General features: G+C 45.9%; 1 protein-coding gene and 1 long non-coding RNA gene across 2 annotated transcripts; one reads left to right on the top strand and one right to left on the bottom strand.

The window, feature by feature from the left end:
• Window positions 1–1,190: 1,190 nt before the first annotated feature.
• TMEM86A (transmembrane protein 86A) lies at window positions 1,191–5,560 on the bottom strand. Its single transcript, XM_059709112.1, has 3 exons — window positions 5,432–5,560; window positions 3,042–3,306; window positions 1,191–2,691 (listed from the first exon to the last, which is right to left on the bottom strand). The coding sequence occupies exons 1-3, from the start codon at window positions 5,450–5,452 to the stop codon at window positions 2,255–2,257; spliced, it is 723 nt and encodes a 240-aa protein (XP_059565095.1). The 5' UTR covers window positions 5,453–5,560; the 3' UTR covers window positions 1,191–2,254.
• Window positions 5,389–18,412, top strand: LOC132241048 (uncharacterized). The gene is made up of 4 exons (XR_009454450.1): window positions 5,389–5,515; window positions 13,568–13,687; window positions 14,776–14,944; window positions 17,837–18,412. It is a non-coding gene; the product is annotated as an uncharacterized LOC132241048 (long non-coding RNA).
• The last annotated feature ends 5,020 nt before the right edge of the window (window positions 18,413–23,432 follow it).

The raw sequence follows: 23,432 nt of genomic DNA, 5'->3' as shown, positions 1-23,432 counted from the left end.
CCCTTTCCTGTCTCTGAGGGTGGTATACAGTTGATGTACAGCAGGGACCAAGGAGATGGAAGTGGAAGAGGAAAGGGGATTCACACAACCCAGGCTGCTGAGAGCTTAGTCCAAACCCACCCACGCAGACAGTGACCAGACCCCGTTTGACTGGGCCTTTGCCTTCCCCTCCTCCGTAGCCACACTGCACACTCCCCTCCTCTCCTGGCAGGGGTGGGCAAGTCTTGCCTGATTCATCCTTCTCCCCATCCTGTTCCCTCCCATTTCTTTACCATCATGTAGGTCTGTCATCAAAGTTCTGGGGTTTGAAGGGCCTCGGGACCTTGCCTCTTTAGTGCCCAGGGTTCCCAACGTTTGAGAACTAGAGCATCTCAGAGCTAGAAAGGATTAGTCATCCAGCTCTAGGTTTTAAACTTGTTTTTGCAGTGGAATCATTCCCTTTAAAAAAAAAAGGGGGGGGGGAGGATAGGGGTCTGTGAGCCTCCCTCCTTTACTTATTCTTTTGCTATCTCCTATCAGAGATTTCTGTAAAAACCCTTTTTTGAAAATCACTGATTCATTCAATACCCACAAGGGACCTGCATTGCCTTTTGTCATATCCCCATAACTATACAACCCCTCTACTATTCAAAACCACCCAAGGCTTCCCTTTCAAATTCTGGGTCAGAGCACTGCCCATTAAGATGCAAATGTCCCTGGAGTAGGGGAGAAACATAATTCTACCAGGGCTTCACATCAAAAGTATGAATCACCCAGTCTACTCCCATTCCTCCAAGCTGTTCAACTGAGCCCTGGGTCTAAGAAGAGAGAAGATGGCTGAAGGGAATCTGGATTGTTTGGAGCAGGCAGCAGGTCTGGGGTGAGGCAGGGAGGAGGTGGGCAGCAGGAGGACACAGAGTAACTAAGAACCACCAAAGGTGCTGGGCACCCATGCACAGGCAAGTGCCTCAGGACAAATTTGGACAGTGGCAAATTCTACCCATCCCCCATCCTCCTGAACTACATTCTCACCCACACATGTGACCAGGGACGTGAGACCCACTCCAACCAGCAGTGTTACCAGAGCCAGGGAACCAGCCTGGCGCCAAGATGCACTGGCCAGTACTGTGACCCAGACTATGAGGACATCCAGGGCCCCTGGCTCCATGCCCCCACACCCTCCTCCAGGATAGGCAAGCACCACACAGACAGACAAGCAGGGCAGCCAGCGGCCCTTGGTTTTTATTTTTATTTTTTCATATGAACAGTAAAGGATGGAGTTGCCCCATCCTTGCTCACCTTGCATTGAATGTGCCTTGGGTCTTATGACCCTAGAGTGTCATTGGAGCCCCCCCTCCTCTTGCTCCCAGTGCAGGAGTGGTAGGAAGAAAGAACTTGGGGGGGCGGGGGGGGGTGTTTTGGGCAATCCCAGCTCTCCAAGCCAGGCCCAGTATCCCTTCAGCAGCTCCCTGAGGCCTCTCCCTATAAGACTTTGACAGACAGCAGGACAGAGACAGATGGCAGAGAAAGACACAGGCTGGGAGACAGATTGCACACACATAGACACACACAGGCTGGCCCCTTCCTTTGGCATGGTTCACCTCGCCCTGGGGATAGGGTCTGAGGGTGGTGATGTGGGGCCTGAGCTCTGGGCTGGCCTTTGAGAGAGATGGGACCAACTTGAATCCTTGATACCCCAAGCTCCCAGGCCAAAGAACTCCCCTCTCTTACCTACTTGGTCAGACACTTTCCTACCCACCACACAGAGATTGCAATTGTTCAAGTAACAAGGATAGGTGAGGGAAAGGGAGACTCCACTCCATCCAATCTGCCCAACTAGGGGCCTTTGAAAGGGGCTTCAAGCCTTAGCACAGATTTCTCCCCTCCCCCTCAACTCTACATAGATCAGAGAGAGTGAGAGTGGGTGAGCCAGACTCTTCCATCTAGTAGAAGCGCGGGGAGGTCAAGAAGCTGAGCACCATCACCCTCCAGAGGGGTTTTGACAATCCCAATGGGGTAGAGGTGGGGAGATGTCTACTTCTGGCTCCAGCAAGGAATATTAGTCTGACTCTCTTTAGCTCTCAGCATTGCCCTAGACCACCAGCTTCACTAGAGGTCCTTTCCTGCTCACCCCATCAAACTTGTACATTTTCCAGGTGGTACCTGCTGCCTCAGTCTGAAACTGCAGCCATCCTGAACCAACTCTTGCAGGTTCCCAGGTTCTGGACCCCAGTCCCAGGAGAGGGCAGGTGACCAGACCCTAGCCCTTGGGGTATCAGTTGGCCTTGCTCAGTCTGTAGTCTTCCACTGGCTCCCGGTTCTCAACAGCTGACAGGGCAATGAGCATCTGGGCAGCATAGTAGGTGGACATGATGAGTGCCCGCGAGTAGGGCACGGGAAAGCAGAACTTGTTGACAGCGATGGTCACGTCAGAGATGATAAAGAGCACTGCACCACTGCCAGCCGCCAGCTCAGTCCAGCGCCAGGCCGCCCCAACCAGCCGTAGCCCTGCTATGGCCCGCCAGCCCATGAAGCTGATAAGAGCCACATAGGCCCCCACCAAGTAGGTGAAGGGACCTGAGAGGCCCGGGTAGAGGAAGGCATAGAACAGGACCGACAGCACTGCCATCACCAGACCTGTCCGAAGAGCCAATGGCCGCATACCAAAGGCTGAGGCGTAGAGCATGTGGGTCACAGCAAACATCAGTAGACCTGGGAGTGAGAGAATGAGGCGCTGCTGAGGGCAGGCTTAGGTGAGTGATGAGTACAGGGGCTGGGGTGGGAATGGAACATTTGGGATAACCCAGGAGCTTTGTTTTGGGGGGAACAGGGGTGGGAAGAAATCCACAAAGGTAAAGACCCCCAACTCCCCTGAGGAACTCCAGAACTGACCACCAGATCACCAGCAAGGTCATCCTCCAACAGGGGCCCCACAGTTATGGGTCTCAAAACCCCTCAGATTCCCAATATTCTTGTTCCAAAGCTCCCAAATCCTTAGCCCTCTAGGACTCTCTAGCCCCCAACCCCAGGATTCCTCCCAGGTAGCTACTGCAGCAACTGACCGTGTACAAAGTAGCCCTGGTCCTGCCAGATGAGGAAGGCATCACCTAGGGTGGAGAAGATGAGCCCTACAAAGATGCGTGTGGCACTGGGGTGGGCCAGCAGGAATCCTAGGCCATGGGCCAGAAGGAAGAGCCAGAGGCAGAAGACGGGCAGGCACTTGATGAGGGCGCTGACCCACGACGGGCTCGACGAGGGCAGCCAGAGCACAAAATACACGCAGGTGGCCTTGAAGAAGGGCACCAGCTTGGGCCCCTCACTCTTCACCTGGAGGACATAGGACAAGGGCAGCACTCAGAGCTCGGGAGCTCAGAGCCAGCCCAGACATTCACCCCAGAGACAGGCCCACCTCCCTGTTCGGAGGATTGACACACAGAAACCAGTTTGGCCTGCCCCAACCAGCCAGCAGAATGTGAACAAGCCCATCACTGCCCTGAGGCTTCATTCATTAGGAAGGGGAAGGGGCTCCACTATTCCTGCTGGCCATATCCATTGCTGACCCTGGGGCAGGACCAGAATGGTCACTCACTGGGCAGAAAACAGATCTTGGGATAATGTCCTCTCTCTCCTGCAGCCCAAACGCTTCACCCTTCCTGCCCCCCTCCTTGTCCCTCCCCAAGGCCCCTTTAGCTTCTCTCTGCCAGCATCAACCCTCAGCTGTCTGGAGTGCAGTCAGCAGAAAACCACAGAGACACCTGGCCAACTCATGATCCTCAGCAGTGGGGCCGGGGCACAGGCTTAGGGCCCTGGCAACACCAGGTGAGTGCCAGGAATGCGTGAGGTGGTACACTGCCAACCACCCCAGGCCCCACCGGCTCTCTCCTCAGCGAGTCTGCTACTCAGCCTCCACTCCAGCTGCTCCAGCGTAAAGGCAACCATCATGGGCAAGGCGAGGAGCTAGGGATGCTGGCTAGAGAAATGGACCCAGGAGTTGGGAGCAAAACTGCCCCTGAAACACCTGCCATTTCAGGGACCTGGAGGTTGGAGGGAGAGGGGGTGTCAGTCTCATTTCCCAGAGAACAAGCACAATTCAAGGCACCTCAGAAAGAGAGACAGGAGGGGGTGGGGGTTCTCTGTCCAGCTTTTGATCTGAAGCCAGCAGACCGGCTGGGAGGAGATGGGGAACTATGAGGGGGAAGTCAGAGCAGCTGACTCGGGCTCAGCTGGCCTGGGGAGGGAGGGCAGCTAAAGAAAGATTGTGTCCAAGGTCACTGCAGCTCGTTCCAAAGCTCCAACATCCTTGGGAGGAGATGGGGAACAAGCTCCGAGATATTCTGAACATGTGATCCCCTGAAACTCCTTTCCTTGGGCTTCTGGTACAAGGTCTCTAAGAGCTAGTCAGAGCAGCTGAGCTGCCCTGTATACCCACGCTCTGCCCAAAGTGACGGTGCCTCTGTCTGGGTGAGCTGTCCAGCACAGGGCTCAGGGGACACACTCAGTTTCCTGATCACCAGTTACCTGGGGACTGATCAGACTGATGCAGGAGGATGGGAAGAGCAAGATGGGTGGTCCAGGGTCTAAGACTGCCCTTACTCTGCCAGGGTGAGAACAGGAAGAAAAGATGACTAAGTCCCTTCCCCTGGAGATCCCCCCATCCAGGCTGGGCAGGGCAGGGCACGGGCAGAGGAGGAGACTGAAGGAGACAGATGAACAGCCCCCACGGAACCCAGATCTCCCCAGCCCCCACCAGCCAGCCCCTGGGAACAGCAACCTCTGCTCCAAACCCCTCCCCAGCCCCCTATTTTCTAGAAGAAATAGCCAGTAGTAGCGGGGGAGACTTTGACAGTCCTAAAGAACCCAGCATTAGAGGAAATATGGGGAAAGGGTCAGAGTTGAGAAAGTCGGAACAATAAGAGGTGTCAATAGATAACGACCCCTCTTCCTGCTGCGTCTTATCTCCGAAGCTTTGACTCGGGTGCGTCCCCTCCCCGACCCAGACTTGTTGATAAAATGGGGAAGGGGAGGAAACAAATGCTGGGGCAGGGTTTCGGAGGACCCAGGCACCCTCCCGCCCTCCCTCGCCCTCTCCCACGCCTCCCCGTCGGCTGCCCACGCAGAACCCGGCAGCAGGCACCCGCACCCTTCCCGTCCCGGCAGCTCTCCCGCCGACCCGCGCCAGACGCGCAGAAATCAACAGAGTCACGCTTCCGAGTCACGTGCCCACGGTGCCCCTCCCCGACGCGGAGGGGCGGGGGGCGCGCGGAGGGAGGGCGCCGGGGGCCTGGGAAGCCGGGAGGCCCCGACCGCGGCCGCCTCCAGCCGGGGAGACCGCCGCTGCGGGGCCCCTCCCCGTCCTCGGCCCCCAGGGGCTCGGCCCGCCGCAGTGCAGTCCCCGGGCCGGTGGGCTCGGGCCGCGCAGGACGCTGGCTCGCTCGCTGGCTCGTTCACTCACCACGGTGACCGGGGACACCATGGCGGAGGCGGCGGCTGCCGGCACCGGCTCCGGGCTGCGGGGATAAAGACGCGCTGGGGCCAGGTGAGGAAGCGACGGGGGGCGGACAAGACCTCCCGCGCTCCGGGCGCCGGGGGTTCTGTCTGCGATCCCCGCGACGTCACCGCGGACTGAGCCAATGGGGTGGCCGGAGTGGGGGGGCGGGGCTAGGCTGCGAATAAATCCCCCCTCTCACCCCCGCCCCAGGCCCCACGGGCTTTTGCTCCCGGGACGCGGCGCGGGGGGAGGCCAGGCCTCCAGGGAAAGCAATGCCAAAGCATCCCTGAACTAGACGTAACCCCAGTTCTTGGGGGAGGACCGAGCTTGTGTGAGACACAAACATTCCTGTCCTGGACACACGGCTACAAACATTTTCTCATAATCCGGGGATAAAAGAAAAAGACAGGTTCCCTTCAGCCTTGCAACATGCAGTCCACGTGGACACAGTTAAACCCACATCCTTTACTGTGTGCAAACACACATCCAGATCGACATGCAGTGGTCACCAGACATGCAGCTTTCAACATGAAAAGAGGCACATAAATAGGTACACAGCAGCCCATGGACCCCTAATCCTAACATATACACCAGCAACTATAGAATCACAATTGCCCTTAGGCACCAAGCAATCACATAGACACAAAACCAACAACCGCAGGTTGACACACATCCTTCATCTTAAAACAGACACATATAGGCTGCACACAGCTGTAATACAACTGTAATACACATAAGATCACATCAGAAATGACGGCTGGACAGGCAAAGCTGAGCATACTTATGGACCCAAAGGAATGGGAACTGACTTTGCCAAAAATACAACTTAAGCAGATTTTCTGTTGATATTACACAGACCACAGGTACACAGGCACATTTGAAACTGTGTTCAGAATCGGGAATTACATGGGTGACTTGATAGGCAGTCACGTAGACGGATCTAGTCCCAGTTTTGTCACTTCATCTGCGTGATTGGGTGAATCATTTCCTCTCTCATTCCTTGATTTCCTCATATGTGAGTGGATGATCTCTACGGCTCCTTCCAAGCCCAGCATGTGTAGGAAAGTGTAAGGGTTCAGAGAGGCCTCTTTGGCATGTGGATTATTTTGAGCTGAGGGCAATAAAGACCCTGCAGGCTCATGAGAAACTTTAACCTCTCCCTTAATGAATGTAAATTAGGGGCCTTGCCCATATAAGAGTTATTGCCAGAAATACCTTTTTATGATCTACCTATAGGGCAGGGCAAACTTTTAATTTCTAAACATCTGCTCTTCTTATCATCCTGTAATGACCACTTGAAGCCCTCAAGACACCTTGCCTCAACCTTAGCTCAGAATGTCATATATACCTCAATTAACTTTGTCCCTGAACCTCTCATGTATGTGGACTCTTTGAGCCTCCTCCTCAAGCTAAAATAAAACTAAGTACCTAGAGGAAAAGATGCAAATTGGGGAGATGTACTAGTAGTTAGACAGATAGATCAATCAATGATGTTACTTAAGTTATGGTTTTGAGGGTAGTTGTTCTTATCTTACAAATCTTTGCAAAACTAGATATACAGCTGTAGAAGCACTTCATAGCCCACCTACATTTATCATCCCCTGTTCCTAAGGCTGAAGGGGGGAAAAGAAAGCCAAAAGGGTTGTGGGGTGTTTTTTGTTGTTGTTGCTATTTGCACAAATGGCTCCTCTGACCCCAAGGACAAATACAAATAAATTTTAATAGTTTTCTCCACAAAAACTAATAAGAAAAAGCTTTTGCCATCAAAGTAGATAAATTTAATTTATTCCATGTGCCAGAAGCAGTTTGGATGCAATTTTTACAGTCTTTTACATTATCGTACATTATCATATTATGGTAGTAATTTTAGAAATTATGAAATGTTTTCATAAATTTGTCAATCTAAAATAATACTTATGTAACAGACAGTTCACAGTTGCTTACTTCTTAGTTTTCACTAGAAATTAAGGATTTTAAAGGTTAAGAATTGTATGTGAAAGTACAAAGTACAATAGACTTCAGCAGTCTTAATTGAGTGCCAAGAATAATGCAGAAAAGGACGATAGTTGATGAACTTTATAGGATTCTAATGTAGAAAGACGATGCTGATTTCTTGGGTATATTCAGTCTAACTCTAAGCTTAGAAGAAAAGTTCATCATTAAGCACCTTTACCTTCATGGATAAGCTTCAACTTGCTCTTGCCAAGAGAAGAGTGCTTGAGTTATAGAAGGCATTATTACTTTGGAAGAATTCAGCATTTTTGTAAACTTCCAGATATCAAATAGATTTTGATATATAAATGAATTTTCTGAAATGACACTGCCTCTACTTCTATAACCATTTCATCTGGACTTTCTAATCAGTACTATGAATGTGTTTCTAAATGTGTTTATTGAACACATATATAGCTGCCTTATGACAATAAGTACATGTTATTGAAGGAGGAAAAAAATACTAGATTTTGAATTGAGAGTGTAGGCTCCCTCTCATTATAGTGTTTCTTTTTCCACACTAGTCAATGATTTTAACCTAAATTGTAAATTTTTTTAAAGTGTTCATTGTTTACATCAAACTTGTATTAAATAATTCCATCCATTTATGGAAGAGGAAGATATAGAAGATCTGGGTACTAGTTCATATACCTATGAGTCAGTAAAGACTGAAATAATGTCCCATGTTGAGTTGGTTATTTTGAAATATGATTTTAAAAAATTAAAATTAAGCTAAAACAATTTTATTAACTAGATGATTGCAGAATATGATTCCATCATATTTTTCAGTACAGATAGTTTTTACTGTGGGGTGAAATTACACCATATGGCAGTTGCATTTAGGTTCTAAGGAAAAGAATCTGCAGAGATATCAGTGCAGTATATAATTTGTCCAGATTCATTTTTATTTGGGGAAAGAAGTTCTAAAATATCCCCAAAGCAGTTTACTAATTTATTGAAAGTCCTCCAAAAAACAGAGCTATTGGGAAACCATGGTATGTGGGGTGAAAAAGAAAAGCTCCCTCCGTTTTTTGGAGGGAATAACTTTAAAAATACTTAAATGACTAAGTTTACTTGGTGCCATTAAGAATTAAATTTGTTGATTTTAACATTGCTATTACATCTGAAATAAACTTGTTTAATGTTCTGGTAGTTCAAGAAAATTTTAAGAATTTTAATATATGTAATTAAAGCTACAAAAATCAATGATAATAGGAAAAACAACTATATATACCAAAAAATTAAGATATGTTTTGGCTTGAAAAAAAAAAAAAGGTATGAGATATAGAGATGTGTTTCATTAGGGAAATACAGTGATTTTTATCCTGAGTATTTCTGAATTGGGTAAGAGAACAAGAGACCAACTAAAAGAGACACAGAAAGTTGTAGAAAGTTTATGAAAAGGAATCTTGAGAGAGGAAATTTTATATGTGATCAAGTTGGATAAGATTGAATAAATTTATTAGAAGTTTTTTAAAATTAAGCTTTAATATCAATAGTGTACTAAAACTTCTGGAAAGTGAAACGTCTCAAGTTTTAGAGGAGGGATTTAGAACAGGCCACCCCAGAATTTGCCACTTTGGCATGTGAATTATTTTGAGCTGAAGGCAATCAACACCCTGTAGGCTCACCAAAAACATGTACTCTCTCTCATAAAGGACTTAAATTAGGAACCTTCCTAGACAGTGTGGCTCAGTTGGTTGAGCGTCATCCCATACACTGAGGTTACATACACCAAGAAGTTACATACACCAGGAAGTTGCATACACCAAAAGGTTGCCAGTTTGATTTCAGTCAGGGCACATGACCTGGTTGCAGGCTTAATCCCCAGTGTAAGCCTAAGAAGCTTCCTGGTCAGGGCACATGTCTGAGCTGTGGGCTTGATCCTCAATATGGGGTGTGCAGAAGGCAGCCCATCAGTGATTCGCTCTTATCATTGACTAGAAGCCCAATGCACAAAATTCATGCACGGGTAGGGTCCCTAGGCCTGGCCAGCGATCAGGGCCGATTGGGGCCTTCCAGCTGCTGGCTGGGGCCTTCCTTCATTCCGTGCCACCCCCTGGTGGTCAGCACACATCAGAGCAAACGGTTGAACTTCCAGTCGGCCAAACTCCTGAGGAGACAATTTGCATATTAGCCTTTTATTATATAGGATGTTTCTAGCTCTCCCTCTCTCTGCCTCTCTGAAATGAATAAAAATATATTTTAACTGATCTTTAGACCACTTCACAACAGATATTCCCTTTCGCTTAAACCACATTCCTCTTGCTAAGACCATTATCTCTCCCCTCCAGACTTTCCCAGAATCCCAACCCACCCAGAGAGCTCTCCACCCAGAAAAAGCCTGCCTAGAGTCCTTTAAAGTATCTGACTCTGCATCTCTGACTGAAGGTCACCCACAGCCTTCCCCTGTCCCTCCAGGCCCTTTCTGCATAGAGCCCCACTGGCCAATGCACTCTGCCTGCCTGCTCTGTTTTCTTTCCAATCGGAGGCTGTGGGGAGACCCACCTTACCAGAACAGGAGATTAGATCACTAGAATTGTTGCCCACAGGGTTCATTCGTTCTCTCTCTCTCTCTCTCTCTCTCTCTCTCTCTCTCTCACACACACACACACACACACACACACACACACACACACCTTCCTGCAAAGTGTGCTGCCTGGAAGAATGCTGGATTGAGAGTTAAAAATACTGGTCTTAGTGCTAGCCCCTCCTTCTCTGTGACTTACTATATAACTAACTCACTACCTGACTGTATGACTTATAATACTAAGTGGGACCATCACTCCATTTTAGCAGTCTGTTTCCTCATCATTAAAATGGGAGAACGAACTGGGCTCTGTGATAAGTGCAAACCTGTTACTTTTCTAGCCAAACACTTTAATGTCACCTAAAAATGGCATTTTTCCATTACTCTGGACCTTAATTTCATTCTCTAAAACATGAGAGAATGGGACTATAAAAGTGATTTTCAAAAAGCAAAGACTATCTGCCCTGGCTGGTAGCTCAGTTGCTTAGAGTGTCGTCCCCATCCGCCAAGGTTGCAGGCATGATCCCTGGTCAGGACACATACCCGAAGCAACCAATGATTACATAAATAAGTGGAACAACAAATCAATGTTTCTTTTCTCTCTCTCTCTCTTTCTCCCTCTCTCTCATCAATAAGTACAATTATTTTTAAAAAGCGAAGACCATCAAAATTACTTGGAAAGCTTTTTAAAAACATAGGTACCCACCCAGACCCACTAATAAAGCAGCGCATATTTCAATATGCTTGGACACACAAATGCCTAAATATACAAAACATGAGACATAAAATTGTCATCCGCAAGGCTCAAATTAATGTTTACCCAAAAGGCAATGATCATACACTCAGATCGCCTGCAGAGATCGCCTGTGCTGATCGTTCTCTGTTTGCTCTCCTAACACTCAGATCCATTCTCAGCCCCTCTCCACCCTGGAGTCTGACCTCTATGAACTATCACCAGGGCTCGCTTGCTCTCTGGCTTCTGATTGAGCTCAGCTAAGGAGAGCTGGAGGCAGATTTTGATTGTGGGAAAAGAGCGTGGTTGGGGTTCCCCTATCACCAGCTTGTTGGGTCAAGCTGAGGAACTGACAGTGGCTGAGCTTCTCATTGAGCTCCAGTCTCCCACCCTAGACCTCAGGCTTAGATGTGGCAACAGCCTCCAGCTGTTGCAAGTTTTTAAGTGCCTCTTCAGCCCTGACTGGTTTCCTCAACCCTGCCCACATCTCTGCCAGCAGTTACTACATTCTCTTCAGTTACATTCTTCACTTTGCCAGCACCCTAACTGATAGTCACAAACAAAACAAGGCACTGCCCCCTTCCCAAAAAGAAAGGGCTTATCTGATTTCATTCCTATGGATAAGATATCTTGTTTGTCTCAAAAATAAAATTTTATTTTACTGTTTGGTGTTTTTATATTGAATTGCATAATGCAAGGGGGAGAAAGTGGGGTACAAATGCCTGAAATGAGGCATTCCTTCCTCTCTGTACCCAAGTTTCCAGTCTGGTAGCAATCATCTCAGGTAGAAACTATAGTTTAACTTTAACCCTGCTGTTTGGCTTCTGTACTTATTTGCTTTGTTCAATAATAGAAAAGTTATTTTAATTTTCTGAATTATATAAATCACCCCATTCGATTAAATACCCTATTGATTGTAATGTGGATATCCCATTGGTTGTGGTCATAGCGGTCTTAGAGAGCACATTTTCCCTTACCTGGGAAGGACAGCACAATTATCCCAAGGTCAGAGGGCTCCAGTTAACGTGTCCCTGTTGACTCAGTGTTCTGGAGACCCAAAACTGTGGTTTAGATAATATGCTGCTTCTGCTTCTGTAAACTGCTTTTTTGCAAACCAGGTTCCTCATTCCAAACCTTGGGATGTAATCAATACCTTTGTGATCTTTGCCTATATAAGTCTGGTTTTGCAGCCATCTTATCACTATGAGATTTGGGGAATGGCCCCTCATAGTCCCAGATTGCAATAAATGTGACCCTTTAATTCAACTTCTTGAGGCATCCTTCTGTGATTCGAGGGGTACATTACAACAAGTTGACCTATTAGCATGGCCCTTTTCACACAGCTTTGAAATTTTCTCTTTGCTTGCTTGTCTCCCCTATGAGAATGTGAGCCCATTAATCTGTTCATTTATTCACCCAAGAAATGTTTAGGGTGCACCAAGTATATGCTAGCCAGTATGTTTGGTTCTGGGGTTTATTTTTTAAAATATAATTTTGTTGACTTCAAATAGAAATAGGAAAGGAGAGAGAGAGAGAAACATCAATGATGAGAGAGAATCATTGATTGACTGCCTCCTGCACACCCCACACCGGGAATCGAGCCTGCAACCCGGGCATGTGCCCTGACGGGGAATCGAACCATGACCTCCTGGTTCATAGTTCAACGCTCAGCCACTGAGCCGTGCCAACCAGGCAGGTGCTGGGGTTTAAACAGTCAGTAAGATGTAGGCTCTGTCCTCATGGAGTACACAGTTCAGTTCAGGCACGCAGATAAACAATTATTACACAATGTGGCAATGAAATAATTGGGGTGAGAAGGTTTGCCTCAGGTGACATTAGAATTACTCACTGTGTCTGAAGGAGTTGAGAAATCTGGGGCTCATCTACAAGGGTGAGTTGGTCTTCACTGAGTAGACACCAATGGCAATGATACTCTAGGCAGAGGGAATTGTGCATGTACATAGAGTCACAGAAGTCACACCGAATTCGGGAAAATGCCTGTAGTACTGGGGTGAGCTGAGGAGTGACAAAGGTGAACCTGGAGAAGTAAGCATGAACCAGGTCGGAAAGGATCTGAATGTTCTGCTACGGAGTAGATGACAGTCTGCTAGTTTTCTTCTGTTCCTTAGCTTCTCTGATTGTTCCTGACTCTCACACACCAGATGCATGAGCGATGCTTAGAAATGGTGACCAACCATTATTCTAGCTTTGCCTCACTTCCTCCTGTGGGGCTTCTTCTCATCCAGTAGCCTCCTCCAGCTCTGATCCCTGTGGTTTTGTCACAGGATATTTTCTCCTCACATGCTTTGCTCTACTTGGCATTGAAATCCACCTCTAAACTGTTTACCTTACTCTTGACCTGCTATTGTAGTGGTTGGCAAACTGTGGCTCGGCAAACCGTGGCTCGAGAGCCACATGAGGCTCTTTGGCCCCTTGAGGGTGGCCCTTCCACAAAATACCGGCTCTTCCACAAAATACCAACTTTTGAGCATGGGCCACAAAGTTTCTTTTTTTTTTTTTACTATGCAAAATTATTTATTTTGTATATTCTCATAAAATTCTGCTATTTAAATATCCTTGACTCTAGAAAATATTTTTTTTCCTTTTTCTAAAAAAAAAATTCTTTATTAGTTAAGGTATTACAAATGTGTCCTTATCCCCCCCATTAATCCCCATCCTCCCCCCGGGCCACGAAGTTTCAATCGTACTGTACGTGCACGCCCCGCACGTGGTATTTTGTGGAAGAGCCACACTCAAGGGGCCAAAGAGCCGCATGTGGCTCGCAAGCCCTGGTTTGCCGACCACGGTGCTATTGGATCTCAGATAATTTCTCTGTTTGTTCCAGATCCCCAGAACACTTCAAACCAACTCTCAGTCACCCCCGCCTCACCCTACCCCTGCCCCATCTACATATCTGAGGAGGAAAATCAGACACCACTGAAGAAATGTTAAGAAGTGGGACAAGGTCAGATGTCCCAATAGCAGTATGGAGGAGTGAACTGATAAATTCATACAAGTGAGTTGAATGTGTGTCAGCCAAGTGTAGGTATTTGGGAGGAGCTCATTGCAAAGCTGGAGCTCAGAACTGAATTAAAGACCAGTCCATATATTTGGAAGCCATGGCAATACTGAAAGGTATATGGCATGTGGTTAGCCAGGGAGGGATCTTGAGGGAGTAGAGAAGACTGACCAGATCCAGCCCCAGGGGGGGAAGAAAGGGAAGTCCAGGAAGGAGATAAACACAGATATGAAGTAAACAGATATGCTGAGGCTATATAGCTCACAGGGAGATAGGCAGACTCAGCCAGAAGGACAGTGACCCATCTCCATTCCTGCCTGCTTGCTCCATCAGCTCATGGTCTATGTGAGGCTCTATTCCTCCAACTCCAGTCCAGGGCATTCCTACAGGTCTCTCCTGCCCATACTGCTTACAGGAGTCAACCTAGAAATACCGAATTGCAGTATCACCCAACTTCTGAAGACATTCATTTCAGAATGCCTTTGTTGTACTGGAGCCTACTTGGGTCAAGTAGGCGAGTCCTGGAGTGGCTAAATGTAACCCAAGATATAGAGTCAGCTCCTGGAGGCCTTTAGGAAAAAGCGAAGACTTGAGCAAAACTCATATTTCTAGACCCTCAGTTAGGACTAAATTGTAATTCTGTCTTGAGATAATACCTAGGTAAGTGTCATTCTGAACACTGACATTCTGGGATGTTTGTTTGGCTTCTGGGGCCAGACACGCCTGGATTTTTACCCCTCTTTCCTTTCCTTTGTTAACGAGGGCATCATCAGATCTTGAAGCATGAGTGGATTTCTCTAACTGTAAAGCTGCCAAACAAAGGTTCTTCTAATGGGGTTCAATACTAGGGGTGTCCCAGGAGGAATCCCTAATTGTGGTGGGTTTGTGGGATGAGATGGCCTCCAACACCCAAGCTTCTAGAGCTCCAGTCTCTGTGAAGTCCCAGTGTTTTTTGGAAAGTCCTTGCATTGGGGTCATCCAAGTCCAATCATCTCGCCAATCCCAGTCCTCCTCCAACTTCTCCCTTTCCGCAGACTCTAAGAACTCTAGGTTGTGCTTTGGGTTGCTCCTTCTTCAGTATTGAGAAGTTTGTATGAGGAAGTGGAAATAAGAAAGGAGAAGTATCTGGAGGTTGGGCAAGAGGATGGCTTTTGAGAAAAAAAAATACCTAGAAGATCATATCATCAAGCACCAGGATATTGAGTAATTCATTCCTCAACATTAGTGCCTGAGGACCTAATAGTCTTGAGATAGATCAGAGCAGACCCTTCTGCCTAACCTCCCACTCCTCAGATTTCCCAAGACCAGAAAATTGGGCAGGGAAGAGAGAGGTCTGGCTGGGCCTGGCCAAGCCTAGCTGGATCTTCCAGGAGATTTTCTCCAACCCGACAGGAAGTGGAGCAAAGCCCGTGAGGCCGAGGCACCCTGTGCATGGGTCAGCAGAGCTATTTGTGTAACCTCAGCCCTCTTCAAACCCTTTCATATTCCAACTCAGCTTCCTGCCTCCTATCCTGAGAAGTTCAGGCTTCAGAGGAGTGTAATACTTATGTATTACAATGGGGTTTGAACTGCCAAGAAAAAGAGCTGGAATTGTGGTCATACTCCTCTCCCTGCCCCCAGCCCTGATGGCTCCCTCCCTGGCCAGGCTCAGAAAGGGAGGAAGGGAAGGCAGCAATCAAATGGGGATGCTGAGCAGCTCCCCTGTCCCTGAAAAGTTTGTCCATTCTTCTACATCACACACACACACACACACACACACACACACACACACACACACACACGCGCGCGCTACTTCCTTGTACTGGGAAGTGTTGTGAGTGATTTCCACTTGCTGCAGGGAGAGCCAAGGAAACAGGCTCATACTGTAAAAAGGGGCTTGTGTTTGAATCAGCAGTAACCACATTTGGGATTTACAGAACTAGTCTAATTTTTTTTTAATTGGACCCCAACTCTTCAATATGGCAGTCAAGACTCTCCCCACTATTTTTACGTTACTCTCTCACTTTCATGGGCTTTAGACTCAGGAGAGAGGTCTGAGTATATAGGGAGTCACTGGCATATAGAAGGGGCTGGAAAAAAATGGAAATATAAAATCAATGAAAGAGAAAGAAGAAGAGCCAAAGATAGACTTTTAAGTAACATGAACATTTGGAGGGTAGCTAGAGTCAAAGGCGTTCATGGGGAAAATCATGACTGACATGCCTTAAAACTGTATCAAAACAGAAGAGAAATAGTTTCATAAATTACAATAAAGTATCAAATAGCCATTAACAAAGATATTTCAACAAAATCTTCATGACATGGGAAGTACTCGGGATATAATAGCAAATGAAAAAGTAAAATTCCTGTATTTGTCATTCCTCCTCTCAACTCTTGTATTAGCATGGGGTTAAGAGTAGGTGGGATGGAAGTAGGTTTTGGTAGAATAAATAGACAAAAATATCTATGTTGTTCTCTTTGCTTAGATATATTTTTCAAATTCTGTACAATAAGCATGTTTTCTTTAATAATTAAAGTTTAAAAACATTGGACCCCAAACCAGAGTTACCTATTTTTTTATTTTACCAAGACATTAAAAAAAGAGAGGGGGACCACTTTGTAAAGTACTATGCTGTACATCTGAAACTAATACAGAATAATATTGAATGTAAACTGAAATTTAAAAATAAAATTTAAAAAAATGGAGAAACAATCAACTGCCATCACCATCATTTTGTAAAAGAAAAGACATTTTGCCCAGCCAGCATGGCTCCTAAATATAACTCACCCAGTACTTAATAGGTGCTTCATAAATAGTGTCTTCCTTACTTTGAGGAAGCAAATGCAGAGTGGGCTTTTATCTGCCTGGAACGGCGTAAGCACAGTCTTTTCTGAAAATAAGTGGGACTTCTCAACAATCCCAAACTTCGGAGTGCGTCACAATCACTTGGGAAGCTTGTTAAACATACCGGTGACTGAACTTCAATAGTTTTAGGGTGGGGCCCCAGCATCTGTATTTTTACAAGTTCCTCAAGTGATTCATATGCACACTGAAGTTTGAGGATCTCTGTACTAGATAACTCATTCACCCATTCATTCAGTAAGCATGTGGCATGTGCTGGGCCAGAGGCAAAGAAGAAAACATATTTTTAGAAAGGCCAATGCCTAGCCCCGGTCCTGGCACATAGAAAGCACTTGTTAAATAGTTATCAACTAGCCTTCACCTGGCCAATGTGGCTTAGTGGTTGAGTGTCGATCCATGAACCAAGAAGTCCCTAGTTCAATTCCTAGTCAGGACACATGCCTGGGTTGCATCTCTATCGCCAGAAGGGGGCGTGCAGGAGGCCACCGATCAATGTTTCTCGTGGATGTTTCTATCTCTCTATCCCTCTCCCTTCCTCTATCTCTAAAAATCAATTTTTTAAAAATGATAGCCTTCCGCCCTGGCCAGTGTTGCTCAGTGGGTTGGAGCATCATCCTGTTCACCAAAAAGGTTGCTAATTCCAGTCCCAGTCAGGGTACACACCTAAGTTGTAAGTTTGATCCCCAGTTGGGGCACATATAGGAGGCAACAGATCCATGTTTCTCTCTCACCTCTCTGTCTCTCTGTCTGTCTGTCTGTCTGTCTGTCTCACTCTTTCTCCCATCCCCTCTCCTCTAAAATCAGTAAAACATATCCTTGGATGAAGTAAAAAAAAAAAAAAAAATTTGATAGCCTTCAAGGGAGTGTATTGGAGGTGCATTCAGTTGGGTACATGGGCATAGAAACCACTAAATAGCCACAAGGACTTGAACGAAAGTGGGCACCAAAGAAAGGGTAGCCAAAGGGTAATAAGTGATGCCAGCGGAGGGCTATGTCAAAACAAACTTCTAGGGAGGAGTCATCTGCCAGCTTGAAGGATAGGATGGGTTTACAAGCCCGAGTAGTGTATGTGTGGTAGACATGAACAGAGCAAGGACGATGGGCCAAGTACAGAAAGTCACCAGGGCAGAAAGTCCTAGGTGGGTACCTAACAAAGGACAATTGTAGGGTGGGACCTTGCCCCCAGGGTGACCTTTCCTCCCCTAGCATATCACTGGTCATGAGGTTTGGACCCCCTGATCTTTCCTCCTCAGAGATAACATCGAGGCTCCAGGCGCAGAAAAGCAACAAAACCAGACAAGCAACACCACCACTGACGGACCTCAGGACCAGCTGCTTCGGATAATGACCCTCTGTCCTGGCACCAACCAATCAGTGGGGACCTAGACCCTGAAAGGACATACCTGAAAAGCTGCCAAATATTCTATTGAGACCTTCCCCTAAAATCTCCACCCTTAAACCTTAGGACAGAGGACTCTCCCTCCAGAGAGCAGCCCTCTCCTTTCCCTTCCCCCCCCCTCCCCAGGCGGGCTACCATTACCTTCCTCACTCCCGAGTTCCAAGGGCCCTTCCTTTACCTCTATAACTCCTAAGCCCATTTCTTCTACAAATTACTTCTATCCTGTGATTTCCCTAATAAATGTTCTCTTATAGTTTCAGTCTTGCCTCTGAATTCTTTCTTTGCCAGAACTCAAATACCAAGGTTATTAAACCCAGGTCCAGTCTGATCCCATGGGTCTAACACCTGTAGGTGCAGTTCTGCCTACAACAGATGTCTGCAAAGACATAAAGGTATGACAGTGTGACTAAATGTGTTTGGATCATAGGGCACTTGGGAGAGGGAGAGGAAGTGAAGCAGGAAGAGGTGTGTGTTTCAGAACTAGTTGGTGATTGACCTGCTCTGCTAAGGAGTTTCAACTTTATGACAAAGTCCTTGGGAATCATGAGGATTTGTAGGTAGCAGGTAAACAGCTTTTCACTATAGATAGCTCATTTTAGCAGCAGCCTGCATGAAGAATGGGACGGTAAGCCCTAGCCGGTTTGACTCAGTGGATAGAGTGTTGGTCTACGGACTGAAGAGTCCCAGGTTCGATTCCAGTCAAGGGCACATGCCCGCATTGCAGACTCATCCCCAGTAGGGGGTGTGCTGGAGGCAGCTGATCAATGAGTCTCTCTCATCATTGATGTTTCTATCTCTCTCTCCCTCTCCCTTCCTCTCTGAAATCAATAAATTTTTTTTAATGGGATGGTAAAGTCAATACTGGAAGCAAGGAAAGCAATTAGGAAGTTGTTCCAATAGTCCATGAGGAGGTTGGGAAAGATCCAACTGGAGTAGCGGTGAGAGGATTTTTATGTAGTTCCTTCACATATGCGTGGGGAATTCTTTCATATGCATGGTCTTTTACAAAGCCTAGCCAAAAAAAAAAAAAAAAAAAATGTGTACATGAGGCTATTAAAAATAACCTTTTCTCAACTGTGAAAGTAATGTATTTATTGTGGAAAATTTGGAAAAAACAGAAAAGCATAAATAATATAATAGAAATCCCCTATAATGCCACAGTCCAGAGATACTCACCTTTGAATATTTTAATATACTTCCTTCCAATTGTTTTACATGCATATTTCAAATTTTTCAAAGTGAAAATTCACCATAATTTATTTTTTCCCCATACTGTTGAATATGTAAATTTTTTCTATTTTAAATAACGCTACACTAAACATACTCTACCTAAATCTTTGCCCACATCTTTAATTATTTTCTCAGGAAAAATTCTAAAAAGTAGGATGATTAAACCAAAGGGAATTATTATATTTATGATTCAAAAATTGCTCTCCAGCCCTAGCCGGTTTGGTTCAGTGGATAGAGCTTCTGCCTGCAGACCAAAGGTTCTGGGGTTCGATTCTGGTCAAGGGCATGTACCTTGATTGCAGGCTCCTCCCTGGCCTGGGCCATGGTGAGGGTGCGTGCAGGAGGCAACCAATCAATATGTTTCTCTCACATGGATGTTTCTCTCTGTCTTCCCCCTCTCTCTTCCACTCTAAAAGACCAATGGAAAAATATCCTTGGGTGAGGATTAACAAAAACAAAACAAAACAAAAAACTGCTCTCCAGATAAATTGCCAAATTACCTTCCAAATAAAGTCTCTGTTTTTGTGACAGCTATGAAGAATATGAGGTTCACCTGGTAAATAGACATATAAACTCTTTACTTAAGCATGATGTAAAGATCGCACTTCGCTGAAACCGGTTTGGCTCAGTGGATAGAGCGTCGGCCTGCGGACTGAAAGGTCCCAGGTTCGATTCCGGTCAAGGGCATGTACCTGGGTTGCAGGCACTTCCCCAGTAGGAGATGTGCAGGAGGCAGCTGATCGATGTTTCTCTCTCATCGATGTTTCTAACTCTCTATCTCTCTCCCTTCCTCTCTGTAAAAAATCAATAAAATAGATTAAAAAAAAAAAAAAGATCGCACTTCTATTTTTCTAAAGGCTCCACTCTCTGTATTAGTAATAAATGTTTTCTGGTGTTTGTTATGCTGGGTAGCATTCGGGGTGTTCTACCAACAGGGTGGGGCAAAAGTAGGTCTACAGTTGTTTGTATGAAAATAATACAATAATTACTAAACAATAGCCCTGTGGGTGTGGCTAAGTTGGTTGGAATGTTGTCCCAGATACTGAAATGTTGCCGCCAGTCAGGGCACATACTCATTTTAGTAGCAACCTGGGTTCGATCCCTGGTTGGGATGCATGTGGAAGGCAACTGATAAATACTTCTGTCTCACATCAATGTTTCTCTCTTTCACTCGCCCTTCCTCTCTCCCTAAAATCAATAATAATCTAAAAATACATTAAAAAATAATACAAGAATGGCCCTAGATGGTTAGCTCAGTGGATAGAGCGTCTGAGGGTTCCGGGTTGGATTCCGGTCAAGGGCATATGCCTGGGTTGCAGGTTGGATCCCCAGTAGGGGGCGTGCAGGAGGCAGCTGATCAATGATTCTCTCTGATTGATGTTTCTATCTCTCTCTCCCTTCCTCTCTGAAATCAATAAAACTATTTTTAAATAAAAAAGTAATATAAATTACTTGGACTAAGACTGCAATAAAATTTGGGACTTGTTGGGCCCACATCCCCAGGGGTCTGCCCACCAGGGAAAGCACCAAAGCCTATACCGCTGGAGACCCACCGACACAAGGCAGTCCCAGGGAAAGCAAGCATCGAGGCTTATGTCCAGGGAGGACATAAACTTTACTGGGTAGGATAATCTCCTTCATTCACTTCCTTGTAGCTTATCAGTAGAGCAGTGACCTTGGAATAGCCCTTATAATGGAACACAGAGATTAACCTAGACAAGATTAAAATCAACAGAACTAGATAGAGACAGGATTTTTGGCAAAGGTCAGATAAGAAACTATGGATATGAAACAAGGAACTGTAGAACCTCACCCAAAACATACCATGATGTGATTATAGAGGCATGCTTATAGGATCAAATGGTATAAATACAGATGTAACAGGACAATAAAGAGAGAACATGGCTAGGCTGCTGATCAACTGAACGCTGCCTCAGTGTCATTCCTTCTTCGCTGACTCCGTCCACACCTTTGGGAACCCCTGGACCTGCTGGGGCTGGACCCCAACAATTGGCGCCCATTTTTAAATAAAAAAATAATGTAAGAATAAACTCTGTGTTTTCGATACTCACAACTGTAAATCTACTTTTGCCCACACTCTTTTTTTTTTAATTCTTGCAATACCTTTATGATATGGGCACTAATATTGTCTCCATTATACAGATGAGCAACTTGAGGCTCAGAGAGGCTAAGGGACTTGACCTAGGTCACATGTGAGGAAACAGAAAATTATAATACCCCCAAATTCTTTAATAAGCCTTGGCTAAAAATCATATCTGAAGCCAAGGACCACAAGCTTTAGTTTCCCATTTGATGAGGAATCTTGAAAAGAATAAGATAACTGTTGACACAGGTACTTGGAGATATTTTGTTCAGCTGGCCTCACACCTCTGATAGCTCATGAAAAGAATCGAGAATAATTACATGTCAGTACCATCAAATTTTTGTTAAACCTATAAGTACTTATATCCTGTCATTATAAAGGTGAATTTCTAAGTTTGTTTACTAAGAATGACAAAGGACTTCCTTGTAATATGACAGGTTGGTTTTAATGGTTTCAAGGATTGCTGACTAACAACTTTGAGCTCTTGGCAGCAAAAGGGCACCAGGTGTTAGACTAGTGAAGTCATACCAGACCTAGGTTCAGCAACTTTGGTACTTGAGTTCTGGCTAAGAAAGATTTCAGAGCCAAGACTCAAACTAGAAGAGAAAGTTTATTTAGAAAGTCACAGAAGTAGTAGAAGTGAGTCAGCTGGGCTGTATAGGCTCAGGAAATAAGCTACAGAGGCAAAGGAAGGGCCCTTGGAGCTTAGGAGAGAGAAGGGCAAAGGTAACCGGCTTGTGGGGGAAGAAGAGGAGGAAGAGAAAGGCACAGGCATGCTCTAGGGAGGGAGAGTGCCCACTAGGTCTGTCTTGAGGATTTTATTTTTAAAGTGTTTTTTTTTTTTATTGATTTCAGAGAGGTAGGGAGAGGGAGAGAGATAGAAACAGCAATAATAGAAACATCAGTGATAAGAGACAATTATTACTCAGCTGCCTCCCACACGCCCCCTACTGGGGATCCAACCCGAAACCTGGGCATGTGCCCTGACTGGGAATCAAACCTTGATCTCTTCATTCTTAGGTCAACACTCAACCACATAGCCACACTGGCAGGGCTGTCTTGGGGGGAGGGAGGGGTGTTAAAGGCTGGGAGTTTAGAGAATATCTTAGGGGAAAATCTCAATAGAAAATTCATGAGCTTTATACTGATGTACCAAAATGAGATTTATTCTCTTAACTTCATCTGTCCTTGAGGGTTGTTGGCAAATGGCACTAATTGGATTTCTGCTGTCTGTCTCCATGAGTAGGGTGATTTAAGCTATTTACCCTGTGGCTGGGGAGGAAAAGTGTAAACCATTTAAACTGATTTGAGGGAGAGAGAAAACATGAATTTGTTGTTCCACTTATTTATGCATTCATTGGTTGATTCTTGTAAGTGCCTTAACCCAGGATGTTACTGTAACTGGCAAGATGATGAGACCTCAATTCTTGTCTTTTTTTAAAATATATTTTATTGATTTTTTTACAGAGAGGAAGGGAGAAAGATAGTCAGAAACATCAATGAGAGAGAAACATCGCTCAGCTGCCTCCTGCACACCTCCCACTGGGGATGTGCCTGCAACCAAGGTACATGCTCTTGACAGGAATCAAACCTGGGACCTTTCAGTCCGCAGGCCGATGCTCTATCCACTGAGCCAAACCAGTTAGGGCAATTCTTGTCTTTTTGAAAAAAATATTTTTTATTGATTTTAGAGAGGAAGGGAGAGGGAGAGAGAATCATTGATCAGCTGCCTCCTGCACACTCACTACTAGGGATCGGTCCCGCAACTGAGACATGTACCCTTGAGTGGAATCAAACCCAGGACCCTTCAGTCCTCAGGCCACGCTCTATCCACTGAGCCAAACCAGCTAGGGCAAATCTTGTCTTCTTGAAGGAAAGATTTCAGTCAAGAGACAAAGTGCAACAAGGCAAGAATTTATTGGCTGCATCAGTAACACTCAGGACAGTGAAGCAAGGAAGGGCAGAGAAAGCAATAGGGGAGCCTACGCCCAGCCTAGGCTGGGCTGCTTTGGCTCCCTGGGAATTCAGAGAAAAGGAGGCAATGGAGAGGTTCAGGGAGTTAGACCCGGAGGAGCTGCCGCTGCCAAGTGATTCCCTGGTTGCAGCTCTCCTGAAG

Source organism: Myotis daubentonii, chromosome 9, assembly GCF_963259705.1.
Source record: "Myotis daubentonii chromosome 9, mMyoDau2.1, whole genome shotgun sequence".
NCBI classification, from domain to species: Eukaryota; Metazoa; Chordata; class Mammalia; order Chiroptera; family Vespertilionidae; genus Myotis; species Myotis daubentonii.
Note: the sequence above shows the minus strand (reverse complement) of the source record. Positions and strands in the feature narration are given on the sequence as shown.

Excerpts from the sequence above, each read along its gene's own strand:
- TMEM86A (XM_059709112.1), bottom strand. The coding sequence starts at position 5,452 with ATGGTGTCCCCGGTCACCGTG. Across the intron at positions 3,307-5,431 it reads TGGTGTCCCCGGTCACCGTG|GTGAAGAGTGAGGGGCCCAA; the intron begins GTGAGTGAACGA and ends TATGTCCTCCAG. Across the intron at positions 2,692-3,041 it reads CCAGGGCTACTTTGTACACG|GTCTACTGATGTTTGCTGTG; the intron begins GTCAGTTGCTGC and ends TCTCACTCCCAG.